The sequence below is a fragment of the Littorina saxatilis genome, linkage group LG4 (genome assembly GCF_037325665.1).
Source record: "Littorina saxatilis isolate snail1 linkage group LG4, US_GU_Lsax_2.0, whole genome shotgun sequence".
Classification (NCBI taxonomy): domain Eukaryota; kingdom Metazoa; phylum Mollusca; class Gastropoda; order Littorinimorpha; family Littorinidae; genus Littorina; species Littorina saxatilis.
The window spans coordinates 70,023,871-70,040,895 of record NC_090248.1 but is presented as its reverse complement, the minus strand read 5'-3'; the positions used below and the strand labels follow the sequence as shown (position 1 = coordinate 70,040,895).

General features: G+C 41.9%; 1 protein-coding gene and 1 long non-coding RNA gene across 3 annotated transcripts in view; one reads left to right on the top strand and one right to left on the bottom strand.

The window, feature by feature from the left end:
• The first annotated feature begins 2,905 nt into the window (after nucleotides 1-2,905).
• LOC138965508 (uncharacterized) overlaps nucleotides 2,906-17,025 on the top strand; it is a 116,526-nt gene continuing 102,406 nt past the window's right edge. The window contains exon 1 of one of the 2 annotated variants that reach the window (XM_070337689.1): nucleotides 2,906-4,759. In XM_070337689.1, the coding sequence (XP_070193790.1) occupies nucleotides 4,583-4,759 (177 nt within the window). In that variant the 5' untranslated portion in view covers nucleotides 2,906-4,582. The remainder of the gene's footprint in view (nucleotides 4,760-17,025) is intronic. The other variant, XM_070337690.1, reaches the window with a different exon arrangement.
• On the bottom strand, nucleotides 13,480-15,877 carry LOC138965507 (uncharacterized). The gene is made up of 2 exons (XR_011455477.1): nucleotides 14,202-15,877; nucleotides 13,480-13,921 (listed from the first exon to the last, which is right to left on the bottom strand). It is a non-coding gene; the product is annotated as an uncharacterized lncRNA (long non-coding RNA).

The window sequence follows — 17,025 nt, the reverse complement described above, 5'->3', positions numbered from 1 at the left end:
TCCTCAAAGCTGCAGGTTGGAGCAGCGAGTCCACGTTTTCACGTTTCTACCACAAAGCAGCGACCGTAAATTTGGGGCAGTCTCTGTTGGACTCATATTTCTGCAAGGCTTAGGGTGAGTTTCTATGAAATATAAAATTGTATTGGAGGTTGAGCAATATGTCACAAAGGCAATCTCTAAAAAATCATTAGAAATTGCCGTCTAGTCTGTGTACCGAGACTAAATTGAAAGGACAGACGAGGCTTACCTGGTAAGGTGAAGGCTGGACCTGATTTAGTAGAGGTACACAGACTGCGACGGCTGTTCTAATCCCACCCTTAAGTGAGACTGTAATTCCCTCCGCATTTGGGATAAAATTAGGGCACTAAATTATTTCAAAACATGTGTTTGACTTTGTAACATATTGTTATCTGAAAGGTGATTGGTTGCGCATGCGTCCTCTCTAATCATTAGAACAGCCGTCGCAGTCTGTGTACCTCTACTAAATCAGGTCCAGCCTTCACCTTACCAGGTAAGCCTCGTCTGTCCTTTCAATTAACAAGCACACTTTTGAATTTTTTATTTTTATTTTGTTATACTTTTCCCTACATAATTTTTTTTTATTTGATTTATTTATTTATTTTTTTTATTGATTTTTGTTTATTTTTTGATTCTTCATATTTGTTTTTTGTTTCATGTGTGTATTATAGTAGGGACTAGCTGTAAGAAAGGACCATATGGACCTAATGCTATCATCCCTCGGTTATAAAGTTTTCGAGTTCGAGTTCTCTCCCCTTCCCTATCTCTCTCTTCCCTTCCCTCCACTTTTCTCTCTCTCTTTCTCTCTCTCTCTTTCTCTCTCTCACTCCCCTTCCCTATCTCTATCTATCTCTTCCTTTCCCTCTCTCTCTCTCTCTCTCTCTCTCTCTCTCTCTCTCTCTCTCTCTCTCTCTCTCTTTAAATCAAGTTTAGCTTATTCTGGCAGCGTTTTGTGGAATTCTCTCCCGGAATCAGTTCGAGTCCCAACAAGTCTCAATACTTTCAAAAAACACCTCTCATTACATTTAATGTCAAATTACGAAAAGTCACAGTGATGGAAGACTTCGTTCTGATTATTTTCATATTGATCATATCTGTCCATAAAGCATCAGTGTTTCATAACGCAAGAATGTATGTATAGCCTACAACGTGTATATAGTCCTGTGAATAGTTTTTCTGCCTTTTTATTTTTTTTTATTTTTTAGTCATGCTTATCTTTTGTAATTGTTTTACGTTTGTATATGTATTTAAGATTAGAATAGTCCCTCTCTGGGCGAGGGCTGGTTGAAAAGAAGCTAGTTTATATTGCTTATGCCACAACCCTCGTAAAATAAAATTTTATTTGATTTGATTTGATCTCTCTCTCTCTCTCTCTCTCTCTCTCTCTCTCTCTCTCTCTCTCTCTCTCTCTCTCTCTCTCTCTCTCTCTCTCTCTCTCTCTCTCTCTCTCTCTCTCTCTCCAGTCAGCGTACATTAACCCGTTATACGTTAAGTGAAGTTTCGTAGTGCACTAGTCAAGGAAGCGGGACAAGGATGGCGGTATGTATTTCCATATGCACAGCTTGTAACGTAAGCCGCATCCTGTGTTTTAACCCGGATCACCCCCAAACAGTCAGGCAACATGCGTGTTGTGGTAAAGTTGCAGCATGCCCAGCTAACCCGCAGCGGGTGTTCCAGCTGCAGCATGCCCAGCTAACCCGCAGCGGGTGTTCCAGCTGCAGCATGCCCAGCTAACCCGCAGCGGGTGTTCCAGCTGCAGCATGCCCAGCTAACCCGCAGCGGGTGTTCCAGCTGCAGCATGCCCAGCTAACCCGCAGCGGGTGTTCCAGCTGCAGCATGCCCAGCTAACCCGCAGCGGGTGTTCCAGCTGCAGCATGCCCAGCTAACCCGCAGCGGGTGTTCCAGCTGCAGCATGCCCAGCTAACCCGCAGCGGGTGTTCCAGCTGCAGCATGCCCAGCTAACCCGCAGCGGGTGTTCCAGCTGCAGCATGCCCAGCTAACCCGCAGCGGGTGTTCCAGCTGCAGCATGCCCAGCTAACCCGCAGCGGGTGTTCCAGCTGCAGCATGCCCAGCTAACCCGCAGCGGGTGTTCCAGCTGCAGCATGCCCAGCTAACCCGCAGCGGGTGTTCCAGCTGCAGCAGCCAACGACTCTTTTAAGGTCTTAGCCTTGTTAATCCAAACATCTGTTATGTCCGCAACTTAGATAACGCGCTCTCCACACGACATGTTATGCTCGCAGACACGTTTTTGTGCTGACTTTTGTTTTGTTTTGAATTCATGTTGGTTTGTAAGAATAAACATGAAAATGTAGTCTTTGGCGCATCAGTTATTGGTCTGTGGAAGAATACACCTTTTGTGTCATCGTGTCTGCAAAGACCTACCGACAATTGTAAAAGTCTTTCTTGCATTTCGCATAACAGCGTTACCAATCGATCAAATGACTCATAATAAATAATAATAATAATAATGGACATTCATATAGCGCTTCTCCACAGCTCGAAGCGCTTTACAAGTTCAATTTACAAGTTCAATCAAAAACACAACACGATATATACAACTAATACAATTTGTCTCAGATGAAAAGGAAAATACTCATCAAAGAGCACATATACATGCTTGCATAAAATACAAAGAATCACATTTTTTCGCAGCGCAGCACAGTGCACAGTCAAAAAAACTTGACACGCAAACACATACATACAACAGACAAATGCTCACAACAAGCACACATGCACAAACACACACACACACACACACACACACACACACACACACACACACACACACATAGGCTACCACACACACGCACACACACACACACACACACACACACACACACACACACACACACACACACACAGAGGCACCACTGTTTTTTTCAGTTTTTGAATATGAAGGGCCTGTCATATAACTGGTTTTACAAAACCATGTGATAGGGGAATGAAGGGCCTGTCATATAACTGGTTTTACAACACCACGGCCTCACCACAAAGATCTGCACTTCTATTCAACGTATCCGCCTAGTGTTTGTATGACGGGTAGTGCCGCTCCATAGCAGTATGCCGTGACAAAAAGTGACCTGCTGCGCTCTATTTACGCAGAACCTCTTTATGAAAACAAGAGGCGAAGCCATCAAGGCTCACGTAAGAAATCGACAAACAGTAACACAAACTCAATCACTCCGTCACACACACACACACACACACACACACACACACACACACACACACACACACACACACACACACACACACACAGAAAGAGCATAGGTGAAACTGTGCAAGAAAGCGAGACACTAGATCTAGATCTGTCTGTCTGCATGTAGCCTACTTACAGGGACACGACTGCCAACTAGTCTCGGCCCGCTCAAAATAATAATGACCGAGACTTTCAGTACTTCCTTCGCGTGACGTCTAACCCGCTTACGTCATAATGTGACGTCAATGTAATGTGACGTCTTCAAATGTTAGAGTTTCTACCACAGACATACACACGCACGCACGCACGCACATACGCACGCACGCACGCACGCACGCACAGACAGACAAAGTTACGATCGCATAGGCTACACTTACGTGAGCCAACGAGGGCACACACATTACTTGTTCAAGTGGAGCGCATTGCATAAAGGCCGACAGTTTGCTGCCGGTGTAACACGAAACTGTGACTTTTACTCCACGAAAAATGTACTGCGGAGTAAACATTTCGTACGAAATTCTTACTCCGAGTACACCTTTCGAACGACAAAAGAACTCCCCAAGGTACAAACAAATTACTCCCTCCACGAAATTTTGACTCCCCAAATTTACGCGAAAATGGGATGCGGGCGAGGGGATAATGCCAACTTATGTGATCTCGCGCAAAAAAATGTCGCGCTACCCTCCCTTCACCCCTTCCACCACCAAGACTAACAGTAAAAGTTGCGTACACCTGGCGTGGGCAGTAAATTGCTCATGTTAGGGTGGAATAATTTATTCGTCAGGGGAGTAACATTTTCGACCAGAATGTTGACTCGGATCACACCTGTCGTTGGAAGTTATTTTTTCGTGTTATGGGGGAGTAGCTTTTTCGTAAAAGGAGTAACATTTTTGTACGAAATATTTACTCCGGAGTACAAAATCGCGTGGGAGTAATTTTCTCGTGTTACACCGGCTGTGTTGTTTTCTGAATGCTCTACAAAAAGGAGGCCTGGAGTTGGCTTGGACCTTTCTGTGTCTTGTTCTGAATGGTCTGCAAGAAGGAGGCCTGGAGTTGGCTTGGACTTTTCTGTGTCGTGTTCTGACTGGTCTGCAAGAAGGAGGCCTCGAGTTGGCTTGGACCTTTCTGTGTCGTGTTCTGACTGGTCTGCAAGAAGGAGGCCTCGAGTTGGCTTGGACCTTTCTGTGTTGTGTTCTGACTGCTCTACAAGAAGGAGGCCTGGAGTTGGCTTGGACCTTTCTGTGTTGTGTTCTGACTGCTCTACAAGAAGGAGGCCTCGAGTTGGCTTGGACCTTTCTGTGTTGTGTTCTGATGCTCTGCAAGGAGGCCTGGAGTTGGCTTGGACCTTTCTGTGTCGTGTTCTGAATGCTCTGCAGATGCACAGTATACATTAACATATTGCAGTCGCCATACACATCTGGTCTCCTAATGAACGTTCCGAACGCTTTGACAACAGATTACATCAATCATACTGCTGATTTCTTTCCCTGCGTCTTTTGTGTGGTAATGATGAGTCTAAACACATCAATGAAGGTCAAAAAAGTAGGTACAATTATTATCGTGATTTCTTTTTCATAGTTACGGAGCATATTCATGCATGGGGTAATTTCTTTTCCATAACAATTTTTTTTATGCAAATTCTAAAGTAATTTCGAAAGGTTGGATTTAAAAAAATGATACTATTAATATATACAAGTAGAAGGAAGCTGAAATTTGTAAAAAGGATTTTGAGTCAATCTAGGAAGAAATATAAATGAAGTAGACGTGCAATGCCAAGGCACCGCATACCCCCCGCGAAGGACAAATCCTCTCTCTCTCTCAACCCAATTCACACACACACACACACACACACACACACTCATACACACAAACCACACACTCATTCCCACATTGACAGACGGACACACACACACACCTTTACAAACAAACACACATACACACATACACAAACATATACACACAGTCTCTCTCTCTCTGACACACACACATACACAAAGCGCGGACACTCTCTCTTTCTCTCTCTCTCTCTCTCTCTCTCTCTCTCTCTCTCTCTCTCTCTCTCTCTCTCTCTCTCACACACACACACATACACACACACGCATACACACACACACATACACACATATACGCACTCCCCCTCCCCCCACACACGTTTTCCATCTTCCTGTCTCTCACTTACACACACACACACACACACAACATACACACACACACACACACACACACACACACACACACATAGGGGGATTTTCGCCTATTTGCGGACATTGTGTATCATTGTTGTACTTCCGTCAAAATGCGGTAATATGAGGACCTGTTTTGACTTTTTTGTTTGAAGAAATAGAAAGTTAAAAATAAATGGGAAGTTTAGGGAATTCGATACAAAGGTGTCAAAAAATCTGTTACTTCCATATTTCACTAAATATAGTGTTAGGAACGATTTGAAAAAAGCAGCAATATGCGGACAAGTCACTATTTCGAAGCAATTTGCGGACCTCAAAACTACACAGCTAGCTCTGAATTTTAGTGGTCCGCAAATTGCTGCATTTGTTGTTTAAGGGTAAATCCTGGACTTACATATGCTAATCTACAGAGCTGGTAAGAGAAAATGAGCGGTCGGTTGAGCAAATACCGTTGACACAGGAGCAGTACGTTGTAAAGGCAATAAAATCATAAACGAGTGCTGCCTTTCCAGGACTTTTTTATGAAGTTGTTGCTTAACATATATTTAGCTTGGGGGGGTCAGAATTATGTCAATCACCCACATCAGTGTTTGCAAGCTCGTCAGGAACTAAAGAATACAAAAAGGGTTTTAGAAGGAGTGTGTGAGTAAGACAGACACAAGATTAAAACTAAAACACAGAGAGACTACTGGGGGAAAGAGATGGAGAGAGTAAGAGAGAGAGACAATGACAATTCTTTATTTTACGAGGGTAATAGAATAAGCATAGGAATACTTTTACTGCATCTGACCCTCGCCCTAAAGAGGGACTAAATCTACTATGATAACTACTACTACATGAATACATAAGAAGTGAAATAGTATAAGTTTATGAACATAAGCGCATTATATGGAAACATTGTAGTTTATAAATGTTTATGACCAGGTGCAAAGCAAAACAATGTGTAAAAATCAGAATAATATGCAATAGTACATCAACTCTGCAAAATGATGGATTTTGTGCAGAACATCATAAATTCGTGGGAAAAAAACACGTTAATTCAAAAAATGAGTTACTGTATCCGAAAGGCACATTAATGCGATATATAATTGTTTTTGAAAGAATCTGTACTTGTATCTTCCCGTAGGGCATTCGGCGGAGCGTTCCAGAGACGGCTACTAGACTTAAATAATCAAGTCTATCCTAGGAAGAGGAGTGTTAAATTTCATAAAGTGGTGTGCATTCTTCAAAGAGAACTTTGAGAAAATGATGTGGGGTAAAGTTTCGGATATAATTTTTTGCATAAGGATTCCTTTGTTAAAAAGCAGTCTTGACTTTAGAGGTAGGATCCCTAAATGTATGTAGTCTAATTCTGTGAGAGTAGTGTGCTTTAGTAATACTACTTTTAGCGCTCTTTTATGTACTCGGCTAAGTGGTTTTAAGGAATTTTCACTTTCTGAGTCCCATAGAGTGGATGCATAATCAATAAGAGATTGGATATGAGCAATGAAGAATAACTTCCGGGTGTGGCAGTTCAAGAAGTGTTTCATTCTAGATAGGAGATACACTTTCTTTGACACCACTTAACTCTTTAAGTTGCTCTATGTGGGTTGACCAAGACAAGTTGCTATCAATAACAAAACCCAGCACTTTGTGATGATCGACTTGTTCAACTATTTCACCATCCAACATTAAAGCAGGACCAGCTGAAATAAGATTCTGGCGTTTTTGTTTTGTTGTTATGATCATATATTTGGTTTTCTTTGGGTTAAGAGACATATGGTTTAGTTCAGTCCACTCTGTCAACTGGTGCAAAATCCTTTGAAGTGATTCTGATAAGCGAGTTAAATTTGTGTTGCTGGAGTGAATTGTGGTGTCATCTGCAAAAAGTTCACATACATTTTGAATATGAAGGGGGAGATAATTAATGTATATAGAGAACAGCAAGGGTCCTAAAACCGATCCTTGTGGTACACCGTATTCTACTTCTTGCATGCTCGACGCCGAGGCGTTTGTAAGAACAGTGTGTTGTCTGCCGGTGAGAAATGAACTAATAAGTTTGACAGTTTCGATTCCGACGCCATACAATGCGAATTTTCTCAGTAATAACGTGTGATAAATAACGTCAAAGGCTTTGACAAAATCAACAAAAATGGCACCACAGAATTCATTGTCATTTATTTTCTCTAGCCATTGATCAACAAGAGAAATTAAGGCAGAATGGCAGGAATGGTTAGCTCTAAAACCCAATTGTTTAGGGTGAAGTAAATTGTTTTGGTTAAAATGCGTTAGAAGATGCTTGTTAATGTAGAGAGAGAGAGAGAGAGAGAGAGAGAGAGAGAGAGAGAGAGAGAGAGAGAGAGAGAGAGATAGAGAGAGAGAGAGAGACTAAGCTGTGACTAAAAACTCTGTCCTATGTATCAAAGATCAGTCAATCAGTCAGTCAGCCAGTAAGTCAGTCTCTCTCTTACTCTATCTCTCTCTCTTATACATATATATGTTAGATGTTCATGTTTCATGAATTCCCTGCAGATCCGAATAATCCTTAACAAAACACTGTATTATTGGTAAAGTCTGTGTATTCAAAACGTTTATTCTGCCACATTTTGTCTATATAATGCAGGCGCTGATTGTACCAGACGACGTTCTAACTGAAATTAATAGGTTAATGTTTCGCTTCGTGTGGCGCAAAAAAGACTGCAACCGAAAAGCATTTGAAAAGGTGAAAAGAACTGTTTTATGTAACGAAGTAAAGCAAGGTGGATTAAATATGATTGATTTGCGTCAGATGCAGTGTTCCTTTTTGTTAAGCTGGGTTGTGAACCTAACTCTGTCTAATGAAGACCAAAAATGGTCATGGCTCCCAAAAGCACTGTTTTTCCGTTTTGGGAGTCGCTTTGAGTGTTTTTTTGCGAACATTAATAGCAAACCATTTAAAGGATTGGACAGTATTAAATCGGAATTTTGGTCCGCTGTGTTGAAGGCATGGCTTGATAACAATCAAGTCGATAATAATGGTAATTCTGTTTCGGGTTTATTGTGGAACAACAAAGATATAATTTGTCAAGGAAACCCACTCTTTTTTGCGGATTGGATTAAAAGTGGTATAATGTATGTGAGCGATGTGTGTGAGAATGGACGTTTTGCTTCCTATGAAGAAGTGTGTGAAAGAACTGGCTACACTGCAAATAGATTGCTTGAGTACAATGTTGTCCGAACAGCTGTACATCTCCTTTTAAGAAATGTCGATATAAACGATGTAAATTGTTCAGTCTGTGACATTCCGACCTTTTGTGGAAAAAAAGTTAAATGAGTAAAAGAAATTCGAAAGATTCTGGTAGGAAAACAATACAGCCCACCCTGTTCAGAAGGATTTTGAAGAAGAAAATTAGGATTTGAAATTGACGAAAAGAATTGGAACTTAGCAGCCACTGTCACTAGTGAAGTTCGATTACGTGTACTGCATTGGAAAATATTGCAAAACATTTATCCAACTAATATTTTATTGTGTAAAATGAAAGTGAAGGCTAATAAAAACTGTACATATTGTAAGGATGAACTTGATGTATTGGAGCATTTTTTCTTTCAATGCCCACCCAGCCAGCAAGACATTAGCGGCCGATAGTCGGCCGAACACCCTTCAAAAAGTCGGGCCGGTGACGTCAAAAGAGACGACGCGGGTGTTGGCCCGACTAACTTTTGCAAAGAGGCAACGAGGCGGCCGACAGGCGGCCGAACACCTGTACTATGGCGGCACGCATCCGGTCCGATGTTAATCGGCCCGATGACTTGTTGAACCTGCGGCCCGACACCTTATGCCGACATCGGGAAGATATCGATTTCAGCGGGAAGACATCGGGACGATGTCGGCATAAGGTGTCGGGCCGCAGGTCCAACAAGCCATCGGCCGCTAATGTCTTGCTGGCTGGGTTGATCATATGTGACCAAATGTGTCTCATGATGAAAGCATAACATGTGCCCCACATAATTTTTAAGTTTGAAACAGTTATCTTCCATAGTTCAGGGTCAAGGTCACTTCAAAATATGTATACAATCCAACTTTAAAGGACCCTTGCGACCTTGACCTTGAAGCAAGGTCAACCAAACTGGTGTCCAAAAATAGGGCTTACATTGCCCTGTATAGCATACATAGCTAAGGTTGCCATTCTCGATAACTTCAGAAAAAAATGCGAAAATGTGAAAAATGGTCGTTTTTAAGACAACAATTACGGCCCCTGTGACCTTGAACTTGAAGTGAGGTCAAGTTGCCGCACATGTTTTTTGAGATCTTGTAACCATACACCATCAGGCCACATCAGGTGTTGATAGACTTAATAGTGTCCAAGAAATATCCAACGTTAAAGTTTTCCGGACGGACGGACGCCGGGACGGACGGACGGACGGACGACTCGGGTGAGTACATAGACTCACTTTTGCTTCGCATGTGAGTCAAAAAACACCTACAGCTACAGCAGTATGTACACCCCCCCCCCCCAACTGTAACAGCACAAATCGCACCTACTGCTACAGATACAGCAGTATGTACAACCCCCAACCCCCCCCCCCCCCCCACTGTAACAGTACAAAACTCATTTACAGCTACAGATTCAGAATTATGTACACCCCCCTCCCCCCGCTGCCACCACTGTAACAGTACAAAACATACCTACAGCTTCAGATACAGCAGTATGTACAACACTCCACCCCCTTCCCCCGTGTAGAGTGCAAAACACACCTAGAGCTACAGATACAGCAGTATGTTCAACCCCAACCCCACCCCCCCACCCCTGTGTGCAAAACACACCTACAGCTACAAAAACAGCAGTATGTACAACACTCCACCCCCTTCCCCCGTGTAGAGTGCAAAACACACCTAGAGCTACAGATACAGCAGTATGTACAACCCCAACCCCACCCCTGTGTGCAAAACACACCTACAGCTACAAAAACAGCAGTATGTTCAACCCCCCCTCCCCCCCTTCTGTAACAGTACATAACACACATACAGCTACAGATACAGCAGTATGTTCAACCCCCCCCTCCCCCCCCTACTGTAACAGTACATAACACACCTACAGCTACAGATACATCAGTATGTACACCCCCCCCCCCCCAAGTGTAACAGTACAAAACACATGCACCTACAGCTACAGATTCAGCAGTATGTACAACCCCCCCCCCCCCCAGTGTTACTGTGCAAAACACACCTACAGCTACAGATTCAGCAGTATGTACACCCCCCCCCCCCCCAAGTGTGCATCAGTGCAAAACACACCACCAGCTACAAATAGATCAGTATGTACAACCCCCCCCCCCCCCCAAGTGTTACAATGCACACCTACAGCTACAAATACATCAGCATGTACACCCCCCCCCCCCAAGTGTAACAGTGCAAACCACACGTACAGCTACAGATTCAGCAGTATGTAAAAAACGAAATCACTTATATATATACTTATATTACTCGCTCCATCCGTCGGTTGTCCTCGAGTTGACGTCAGCAGCTCTGATTGTCACTGCCAAGTCTCTGACTGGCTACACAACTATTGAACTATCACCGCCACCACGTGGCACTGGGACCAGCACTCAGATTGAGATCCCGAGGCGACATTCGTCTCGGATAACATATCATCAATGTGCTGTCCAACATTCGCAAGAATGTCTCTTCTTTCGATATTAACTTGAACTAAGAAAACAAATAAAATTCGCTCACGCGGGAAAGTAGCAGCCATGTTCATCTTGTTTACCGTAAGGAAAGCTATTTGAGTAATTCAAGTATATATGATGGCGTATTTTTAAAATGTAAAACTCATGGTTAGAGCTCATGCTGTATTTGATTGCAAATATACAAACAAAACTTACAATTAATTATCCTACTCGATAAAATTCAACTGTAACTTAGCGTCTGTATGTTTTCTACATTATTTGCTTGGTTTTTTTCTCAAAAATAGTGCATGGTTCAATGAAAACATCACGAGCAAATTAGTGGTCCTGATGGCGAAATTTTTTTTCACACGTCAGTTACGGGCTTTCAATTCAATTCAATTCGGCAGAAATGCAATTATGTATGTGTTTTGAAAACTGAAACATTTACGCAGAACAAAAAATGGGTCTCTCTCTCTTTATGTTTCTATTTGTCTACCTCTATCTGTCTGTCTGTCTGCCTCTGTCCCAGTCCGGTATCGCCATAATGGCTAAAGGGACGTTAAGCAACAATAACTACCCAACCGTCTCTGTCTTTGTCTCTCTCGATCTTTCCCCTCCCCCCCCCCCCCCCCCTTTCTGTTTCACTGTCTGTCTCAATGTCTCGCTGACTGATTGTCTCTGTCTGTCGCAATCTCTCTGTTTATAAAAGAGATAATCCAAGGTGTGTGTGTATGTATGTGTGTGGGTGGGGTGGGTGGGGGTGGGGGGTGGGGTTGAATAACAACAGGGGTAGGACAGGTAGGCTGACGCTCAGAGAAAACAAGTCTGCAAGGCTGGTGGGCAAAAAGGTAATCCATGATGCATGACAAGTACACTGAGGCTCAGAGAAAACAAGTCTACACAACACTGGCTGTCATAAAAGGCAGGCCATGATGACAGGTACAATCCTACCCGGACCCTTGTGTCGTTCCGCTTTGCTGCACATTGGGGACACGTTGTACCCGCCGTGTGCTACAACAGGAGCAGAATGCAGCTAAGTACCGGTCTTATTCATTACACCATATTATGGTGTTTTTCCACGCTGCAAGTTTTAGGTAAAGTAGTCACTGAATAATTATATTACCCCTTTCCAGGGGCCAATGGCCTGTAAAGTAATAATTCACTGTCATCTCTCTCTCTCTCTCTCTCTCTCTCTCTCTCTCTCTCTCTCTCTTTCTCGATCTCTCTCTCTCTGAACTTTTGCTCTCTGTGCGTATTTGATAATTACAGCTTGCACCTCGAACTGTCATAAGTTTGATACCCTATGTACCCGTATAGCCTGATGCAATCGACCCCAGCAACCTTCCACTCTTTCCATGTGTTGTTTATTTTGTTTTGCTGTCCCCCACCTCATTCATTATCTCCTAGGCTTAGAGTTTTAAATCTGTCATCAGCTTGTGCCACTAAAGTTGTTGGTGTATGCACAATCAGTTGGAACTTCTTATTCAACAATAACTCTTGCATCATGGTTTGATGACCAGTTTATACCGACCTGTCATATGTAGAACACCTTGTGTACTGATCGTCTGATGCAATCGACCCCGCACCCTCCCACCACCACCACCACCAGCTATCCTCTGAGTGTATGGTGTGGTCAGTGGAAAGACAAAACTGTGTACATTGATAATGACAAAGACAAAATGGTATACGAAGATGGAGACGTAAGACACAGGTTAAGGGATGGTTCAAGGCGGAAACGTAAGACGTTTCACGTTTCAAGACGGCGTCAAGACACAGGTAAAAGGATGTTTCCATCGTGGATCCATTGCTGTAAGTCGACATACACTTCCTTAGGTTCCTTATTTTATACCCTCGACAACGAAATAAATAATTTTAAAAACAAAGAAAATGAGAGCTAGAGGCAAAGATTACACAATCTGTACAAAGATAAAGACGTAAGACGTTTCAAGATGGCGTCAAGACAAAGATTAGACCGTAAGAGGTTATAAGACGAAGATGGTGACGTAAGACGTTTCAAGATGGTGTCAAGACGAAGATTTACACAAAACTCAAGACGTAAGACGTTTCAAGACGAAGATTTAAACAAAGATGGAGACGTAAGACGTTTCAAGATGGCGTCAAGACGAAGATTTGAACGTAAGACGTTTCAAGACGTTTTAAGATGTTCTAAGACATGGTCTCAAGGCGTAAGACGTTTCAAGATGGTGTTAAGACAAAGATGTGAACGAAGACGAAGATGTAAGACGTTCCAAGACATGGTCTCAAAACGTAAGATGTTTCAAGACGTTTGTTATGGAGTGGTATAGCCCGGTTTTTAGACAATCATAAATGCCTCTACACAACTCTATAAATTTAGTATTTGTTTACAGACTTGAATGTAATCTGAATAGTTGTCCGCTACCGTAGCTTACAAGGCACAAGCGCACACGCACTCACACACGCAAAAACCTGGTGTTAAATGGATCTTGACACTGCCAAGACTAATTATTATTGTTTACAAAGCTTTTTACATCACAAAATCATTTTCGGGCTTCGACCAGTACTCTAGGCCGACAACACCGCAAGAAACTCTACAGTCCAAGACGCAGACACCTTTTGGCTCAAACAAAGCAGCTTAACAGGTAAGACGAATAGGTATTCTACTGTACGTTACCCTACTGCCATCTTTCGGCTTTCAAGATGTTGGTATGGCTGTAAGTCCTTCAGACGACTGACAAGGGTGCACCAGTCCTCACGACACCGCAACCATTGCTTGACGTAGTCCTTGATCCTTCCAGTTCGTCTCGGCGGCTAACTGTAGAACCCTGTCAGCTCTCCATGCCATGGTCATGTACACCAAGCCGCAGTTGACTGGTTCAGTTCAGCCTCCGGCGATGAAAACCCCCCAGTTGGAACACTGTAAAGTTTATAGTCCATAAGTCAACTTGTCTTTAGTTTCTTTCACTCGCACAATAAAAATACTCACTCGTCCAACATATTAAGCTGCATGAGCCAACATAATTATTTACACGTTAATTCCTGTTTTCTAAAGCCAAGAAAACGTTACGTAAAACCCTCACATGTTTAAGCAGTGTAGCACAATAGCTTAGGCCTACACAATAACGTTAAACATAGAACCAGTCACTCTTCTCACATACGACAACATGACATGAAAATATAACCGGTTTCAAACATACCTCAAAAGAGTGTAAAGCCAACATTTAGTACAGTCGCCGGCCTGGCATGAATATGAAAATGGAAGATATCATGTAAGCTGATAGGGAAAGTTCGTCAGTCTTCATCCTTCTTCAGTCAGATACCTAAAACAGGAGCCCGTCTGCTAAAGTGTTACGAAAAACATGAGTCGAGCTTGGCTCCTTGACGGCGACTGATTTTACAAAGTCGTTCTTGCTATGACATTGCCAGTGAGCTGTCGTCTGCATTACTTGCACGTGAAAAACCTTGTCAGTTACACAAAGGTTCAACTGCGGTCAACGTGACGGTATGCAGCCTATAGCCCTTTCCAATGTCTGACCATCGCTATAGTCTATTCTATTTACAACAATACACATTACCAAAAATACGAGTAAACCGCTTCGTAACAACGTTTCAAGATTGCGTCCTCAAGATGCGTCCTCAAAATGGCGTCCTCAAAAAGGCATGAGATCCCCCTTACTATACTACTACTGGGAAGTTCGAGTGCCACCCACGATCCGAATCTACGTCAGTTGCTGTGTTCTGCTGTTCATTATATTTAGTCAAGTTTTGACTAAATATTTTAACATCGAGGGGGAATCGAAACGAGGGTCGTGGTGTATGTGCGTGCGTGCGTGTGTGTGTGTGTGTGTGTGTGTAGAGCGATTCAGACTAAACTACTGGACCGATCTTTATGAAATTTGACATGAGAGTTTCTGGGTATGAAATCCCCGAACATTTTTTTCATTTTTTTGATAAATGTCTTTGATGACGTCATATCCGGCTTTTCGTGAAAGTTGAGGCGGCACTGTCACGCCCTCATTTTTCAACCAAATTGGTTCAAATTTTGGTCAAGTAGTCTTCGACGAAGCCCGGGGTTCGGTATTGCATTTCAGCTTGGTGACTTAAAAATTAATTAATGACTTTGGTCATTAAAAATCGGAAAATTGTAAAAAAAAATAAAAATTTATAAAACGATCCAAATTTACGTTTATCTTATTCTCCATCATTTGCTGATTCCAAAAACATATAAATATCTTATATTCGGATTAAAAACAAGCTCTGAAAATTAAATATATAAAAATTATTATCAAAATTAAATTGTCCAAATCAATTTAAAAACACTTTCATCTTATTCCTTGTCGGTTCCTGATTCCAAAAACATATAGATATGATATGTTTGGATTAAAAACACGCTCAGAAAGTTAAAACAAAGAGAGGTACAGAAAAGCGTGCTATCCTTCTTAGCGCAACTACTACCCCGCTCTTCTTGTCAATTTCACTGCCTTTGCCATGAGCGGTGGCCTGACGATGCTACGAGTAAAATGGCATTGCGTTCAGTTTCATTCTGTGAGTTCGACAGCTACTTGACTAAATATTGTATTTTCGCCTTACGCGACTTGTTTTTATATTTAGTCAAGTTTTGACTAAATATTTTAACATCGAGGGGGAATCGAAACGAGGGTCGTGGTGTATGTGCGTGTGTGCGTGTGTGTGTGTGTGTGTGTAGAGCGATTCAGAGTAAACTACTGGACCGATCTTTATGAAATTTGACATGAGAGTTCCTGGGTATGAAATCCCCGAACGTTTTTTTCATTTTTTTTATAAATGTCTTTGATGACGTCATATCCGGCTTTTCGTGAAAGTTGAGGCGGCACTGTCACGCCCTCATTTTTCAACCAAATTGGTTCAAATTTTGGTCAAGTAATCTTCGACGAAGCCCGGACTTCGGTATTGCATTTCAGCGTGGTGGCTTAAAAATTAATTAATGACTTTGGTCATTAAATATCGGAAAATTGTAAAAAAAAATAAAAATTTATAAAACGATCCAAATTTACGTTTATCTTATTCTCCATCATTTGCTGATTCCAAAAACATATAAATATGTTATATTCGGATTAAAAACAAGCTCTGAAAATTAAATATATAAAAATTATTATCAAAATTAAATTGTCCAAATCAATTTAAAAACACTTTCATCTTATTCCTTGTCGGTTCCTGATTCCAAAAACATATAGATATGATATGTTTGGATTAAAAACACGCTCAGAAAGTTAAAACAAAGAAAGGTACAGAAAAGCGTGCTATCCTTCTTAGCGCAACTACTACCCCGCTCTTCTTGTCAATTTCACTGCCTTTGCCATGAGCGGTGGCCTGACGATGCTACGAGTAAAATGGCATTGCGTTCAGTTTCATTCTGTGAGTTCGACAGCTACTTGACTAAATATTGTATTTTCGCCTTACGCGACTTGTTAATAACTTAAACAAGTTCAAATGGACAAAAAACTAAACATCCGAGACACTAACATTTTTTACACACAATGTGCTGGTGCGCTTATCATTATGACATAACATTTACGAAAATGAGTAACAGGTACAACTTGGCAAATTAAAACAAAAGTGAATTGTATTATGTCAGTATGATAAGAATGAATTCTGAATATAAATTAACCACCTTTGTTTAAAAGAACAAACGGGTGTAGCTCAGTTGGTTTGACGGGAACACAGAGACATAGAGAATACTACATGGCTTGCTGTGTCGTACCAAATTTACACGAGTTTTTTTTTTTAATATTGAAATGCGAGCGAAAGCGAGCTGTTCATTATTTGAAAAAGCAACGAGTGTAAATCTGGTACGACACAGCAAGCCATGTAGTATTCTGTTTATCCTACACACTGTACTTACGTGTATTTTACTGAACATTTCCTGCAGTCAAGGCAGCTATATTGAAGACGCTTGTTTTGGAACCTCGATCTCTTCTAAAGCCTCGTGGAATATATTACGTCAAAGTAAAGAAACGTCACTCTGAAAGTGTGGCGTGACGT